The following is a 6,190-nucleotide window of genomic DNA, read 5'->3' on the forward strand; positions in this document are numbered from 1 at the left end:
TGTTGTAATTGGAAGACGTGCTTGTAAAAACATTGATTCAATTATAGTGAAGAAAATCTCTCAGATCAGCCAGAGGCCTGGATGTAGTTTGCAAGTGGACACGCAAACGAACCAGGATAAAAATCGTGTTGCAGGATTTTTCTTTCTCTCTCTCTTTATTGCATTTAATCGGTTAACTTGTATAGTAGAATTAATTGCTATATTCTGTATCTGTGCTATACTGTTAATACTCTGATAATATTGTAAGCTTTGTGTGTTCATTTCATTATCGGTTAATTATCGTGCAAGTAATCGAATCTGCCTAGGCTTACTGTTTCTGTTTTAATCGATTAAGTCAAGTGCGTTAATCGATTATCTTCATTCTTTTAATCGATTAAATTGGGGTGATTCAGCATTAAGTGTTGAGTTTCGAAAAGCGGATATTCTAACCGCTACACCTATTCAACCCCCTCCCCTCCTTCTAGGTGTATTGTAACCACTGAAACCTAACAAAAATTGAGTGTTCAGAGTGAGGAACAATATAAAGATGTGTCAAGTGAAAGTAATTGAGAGATGGTGAGTGAAATTTGTCAAATGTTAGAGTTGTTTTATAAGGTAACTAAGTTGTTTTCTGGCACAAAATATCTGACTGCAAATATTTATTTTCCAAAGTTGTGTAAAATTAAAATGGCACTAATAGAGTGGGCTAGCTTTCCAAATATCATTATTCATGAAATGGCCAAAACCATGATGGAATAATTTGATAAGTATTGGGGTGTTGTGAATGGTGTGATGGTTTTAGGCACCATTTTAGATCCTACGTATATGATGACTTTGTTGACTTTTTATTTTCCAAAATTTTATGAATCTAAATTATATTACCAAATGGAAAATGTGAAGTCTGTTTTCCAAGACTTAGTAACAGAGTATGGTACAAATCTCAAGGATAATGAGATTAATCCTTCATCTTCAACATCAAATGTAAACATGAACTCTAGAATAGATGATGATGCATATTTTGATAAGTATGTTATTGAAAATTAGAAGTCAGAGTTAGATCACTACTTAGAGGAATCACTATTGCCTAGAACAGAATGTGAATTTTGACATCTTAAATTAGTGGAAGACAAATGAGGCAAAATATTCTACCTTGTAAATGATTGCTAAGGACTTGTTAGCAATTCTTATCTCCATTATTGCTTCGGAGCCTACATTCAGTACTAGTGGTCGATTTCTTACTCATCATAGTAATAGATTACGCTCACATGCCTATGCCCACATACATTGCTATGGACTAATTTTAGAAGTAATTTATTTTTTACATTTAATTATGCATATTTAATTACTCATAAATTATAAAACTATATTTTAACACACTTATTCTTTTATATTCAGGATCTTCTAAATCAAAAGTGGACTTCGATTTTATTATAGATACTAGATGATGTTGATGATAATGATGTTAGTAAATTTGTTGAAGTTCTTATGTATAAAGTTTGTGACAATATTAATTGTTATATATTTAAATTCAATGCTTATATTTTGTGAGAACCAATTGAGTCAAGTGTTGTTAATGAAGGAATCTTTGACATGTAATATACATTATTGTCTTATTTTAAATTATACTCTTAGTAAATAGATTTGTATTTAAGTACAATTTAAAGTTGTGACTTGTGTTTTATAATTTTATTATCATTTTTCTTCTTTTTTGATTGCCACGTGCTAGATTATAGTAGGAAACATGTGAACACATGTATAAATTATTTGCAATTTTTTTAAATATCATCTGAATTTATGAGTACTCGTAGATCTGTTGGATACTCGTGGACTCGTTGGTAGCAGACTCGACATATATCTGCATGGGTCTGTGGCAAGTCTGAGTCCTAAAACAAAAGAACAGGGCGGGTCCAGGTTGTATGCTACCTGAACCCATCGACATCCCTACTTACTAACCTTGAGAATCTGATTGGGATGATTGTTTTGTTCTTTATAAGATTTAATGTTACATACTTGCATATAGATACTGTATAGATATTACACTAATGCTGCATTTGCTATGTGGGAAACATCAGTCAAAGATAATATGTTCATAGCCATTCTCCATTTTTTTTGTGAAAAAATTGCACAATCAACCATTCTATTCCAGTCCTTAACAAATGAGTAAGAAAAGTTTAAATAGCTCTTCAGTGCAGAATCAGAAATCAATCCTCCTCTTTCATACAAAAATAAACTTAGTTTATAAGATGGATTAAAACTTTTCATGTTGGCTAGTAGATAACCGCCACTCACACCAACATATATAAAAGGGTGGTAAAAAGAATAAAAGAAATCCTGAGTTACTAAACATAAAAACATGGGATTAAGATTGTTTATCTTTGGCATGCAATGTCATCCATCCAAGATCTCAATAGAAATTCAAATTGATCTTAACGGTTTCATATGAGCGACACTTATTATGAGAGACAATCACACACCCTGAAAATGAATAATTCTTTAGCCATAGGGTAGGGTAGGGAGATACCCTTGATTATACCCAAAAAATGGTTTTCCCCTTGAGATATTAACATAAACTACAAGTATATGAATGAGCTCAAAGGTTCCTGGGTAAGAGTAAATCAAAGATTGTACCAAGCTACAAAGATATTATTTTGTCAAGTGGTAAGAAGATACAGCATTGTGTTTACTAAATAACATCTTCATGCCCACTGATCATGTTTGATTGTTACCTGAAACTATTAAATTAGCAAATGTATGGCACATACAGAACAATGCCAAAGTTTCATCCACTCAAAATGAACACAAATAAAATGCTCAACTACATTTTAGTTCAATTTTATTCTTCTTCCTCCACTTCATATTCATCATTGTCCTCATCTTCATCATCATCCTCATCCTCAGGTTTTCTGATTTGAGACAATCTGCTTAGTTCAAGTCTACCGTCATCCCCAAAGAAATCAAGTCCAAAGTTCACATCACGTTGTTTAACCAAAAGCCAACGGAGTAGCCGGTCTTCCTTGTTTAGGTAATGCAGCTCCTTGTTGATGTCAGGTGTAGCCATCATACTCAGTTGCATCAGGTGGCCCTACATCCATGAATAAAGGAAAATGGCACTACATTACATTACAATTGCATAACTTTCACTCAAACTTCAAGAATAATATGGCACTACATTACATTACAGTTTCATGGTTTTTGCCTATAGTTTTTCAGTCTCCCTCAATTTCTAACTATCAGGCTATCCTCCCTATGATCTAATCCACTTAAAGCTTTTACAGGTTTCTCCACACATGCTCAAATCACCTGAGGAAAAATTCGACCATCTTTCCTAAAATAAGTGGTACTGGGAATTTCTCTCTATTCTCTAATACATTCATTTCTAATCCTATGATTCCTATCTTGTCTAGGGTTTTAACACATCCATGCAACATATTCATCAATATACTTAGTTCCATTAGGGCTCTAGTTTGGTGGACAGGATAAGAGAGGCAGAATATGGTAGTCTTTCTATGATGTTGCAATCCAAGTTTGGTGAGCCCTCTATTTTCTATCCTATGGGGGAGCTGGGTTAGAAATGAGCAAAATAGGATTCAATTTTTCCACTCAAACCATCATACTGAATATCATTGCCACTGCCACCACCACATCGATGTCATCATTATCTAGTGTGTAACAAATATTGGACAAAAGAAGAGCTTATCATCTCGTTTTCCTCATGTAGCCTGACTTCTGGAAAGAATGTGCAGATGCTATCAAGAGAACATATGGTGTAACTGATTAAACTGCAGTTACAGCAATATTGATCAATTGTCACAAGTTAGTAGTAGCCAATATTGAGGACTAAAAATTGACATTTAGTTAATCCCTCAATCATCGTAAATGCAATCAGTTTAATGGCGTACATTTTTTTGAATAAATGCCATCAGCATAGCTCCTCTATTATTAATTAATAGTTAGATAAATTTACTAAACTTGTCTACCTGTGTTTGATGCTATACGTATCTGGTCCTAGACCAGATAAAAACTGAAGATTGTGTTAGGCAATCAACATGAAACTTTGTCGAATCTCTATGATATGGAAACTTAGATAAATGTACTGATTTAGTCAAGTCTTGCTTTCTAAAAGAGATTGATTTTATTTTAGGGCACTTATCATGAATGAGAGACTAAATTGATGTCAAAACTCTTTGGAAGACCAAGGTGATGTCAGTTGTTTCTTAAAGTGGTTTACTCCGTATCTTAAAATGTAGCAACATTGCCTTGATCTTATTAGAATGTTGCACAGTTATGGGGTCTGTAGCTAGTGACCTTAAGATCCTTAATGCTCTTCTGATCTAGTTGAGTTGATTACTCTAAAAAACTTCAGTTAGAACAAGACAGACTTTGTTTCGGTGCTAAGGATATAACTTTAGTCATCAATTGAGGGATGTTCAATGGATTGATGGACAGCTGGCAGCATCAAGAGCATTTAGTGACAAAAGCTTCAAGAACTAATGGAACTACTTTGAGTTTATTCATTTTCGGCTTTTTATTGCCCAATGTTCAATTCCGTGCAACATCAATGTAAATTCCACATAATAATAATAATATAAGAAGCCAGTTAAACATCAGTTGAATTCCCAACTTCTCTAGTGTAGCACACAAACAAGCATTGCTTACTCAAAAACATAATATAAAATGAAAAAGAAATTGCACACGCTATCATGATTGGTTGATAAAGAAGAATCTGACCTGATAAAATCTGCCATCTAGCTTTTTGATACCATAGCCCAATTGAACATCTCCCAAACTCTTAACAGAAGTAACAACCCCATTTCTTCTAAGCACATGTTTCCCCACCCTGGCAACCAAATCAATGAGGGCTTCCTTCCTTACATTTGGCTTAAAAAGAAGCATACAATCGTATGGAGGCATTTTATATTCCTTCACTTCCTACCTATCTGCACCAGATGAATGTCACACATATCATTTCCAAAAATGTAATAATCAAACATAAAAGAAAGTTGAATGGGTATCTTCATTCATGGATTAAATTATTTTTCTATGGGCTAAGTGAAAGAAGCATATAAATAAGTTTGACACCAAATCTTGACACAGGAAGGACATTTGTTGTCCCAAAAAATGTGTCATTTGCCGTGATTGGTTGAAAAATATATATTTAAGTTAAAAGTTTAATGATTAAGTATTTTTTATGACCAATCATGGAGCTTCCTTTTGACCCAAAATCTTAAGGTGAGGTTTATGGGTTCACTGACTTATATGCTCTTTAAGTCGTCCATTTCTACACAATATGAAATTCTCCACTATACTAACTCACTTGGAATACCTAACAATGGGTACAAGTATCAATAAAAAAACAGCACAAAAATAATTATAAATATGATAAAAGTGCATTGTCAAAACACAGTACTCTTCTCAGGAATTTCGTCAAACACAAAGACTACACTTTTACATTGTCAATATTTGGATACAAATCAATCATTCAAATCACTTCCTAGAGAAACAATAGAACACTACCTTGATTTTGCCACGTGGGCATGTGTCTGTTTCGCAAAGTGAACATTTTTAAGCTACATAAAGCATAGGCATGAAGAAAAATGGAAATAGGGTTCACACATTTGAAGGAAATGTGAAAAGATCTTACCAAGTAAAGAAATCAGAAACAGCGGCGGCGAAGACAGATCGACGGCGAGTATGAAAACAGAACAGCGGCGGCGGACGGCGAATGAAAGCTAGGGATAGGTGGCAGAGCTTAAGAGCCGAGTTCGTATAATGATGTGATTTGTAATTTAAATAATAATGTTTTTTTTTCCTTCCTAATGGTGCACGTGTAAATCAGTCCAGCCCAGCGTTGGTTTTCTGAGGGAAAAATTAGAGGTAAATATTTAGATCACTTAAATATGTTTTTTTGACGAGAGAAAAATATGTATATACTAATAATATATTTTTTTTATATATTGTCAACTTATTATTTATTTTTAATTGTTATTAGCTCTTTAAGAAAAGTGATACTAATAATTGTTGAACATTAATAGATATTTATAATATACTAATTAGTAATTTACACTTTTGCATTTAATATTTTTTTTAATTTATATAAAAAATCATATAATCTTATATAACCATAACCAACATGTTAATTAGTTCTCAACTTAAATTTGACATTATAATATAAATTGCAGCAATACAAAAAATTAAAATATAAATTACACCA

General features: G+C 33.0%; 1 protein-coding gene across 1 annotated transcript; it reads right to left on the minus strand.

Moving 5' to 3' along the window:
• LOC109352055 lies at nt 2,597-5,757 on the minus strand. The gene is made up of 3 exons (XM_019593846.1): nt 5,621-5,757; nt 4,708-4,916; nt 2,597-3,061 (listed from the first exon to the last, which is right to left on the minus strand). Exons 2-3 carry the CDS (start codon nt 4,888-4,890, stop codon nt 2,813-2,815), a joined length of 432 nt encoding a protein of 143 aa, XP_019449391.1. The 5' UTR covers nt 4,891-4,916; nt 5,621-5,757; the 3' UTR covers nt 2,597-2,812.

Source organism: Lupinus angustifolius, chromosome LG07 (genome assembly GCF_001865875.1).
Source record: "Lupinus angustifolius cultivar Tanjil chromosome LG07, LupAngTanjil_v1.0, whole genome shotgun sequence".
In the NCBI taxonomy this organism is placed as follows: domain Eukaryota; kingdom Viridiplantae; phylum Streptophyta; class Magnoliopsida; order Fabales; family Fabaceae; genus Lupinus; species Lupinus angustifolius.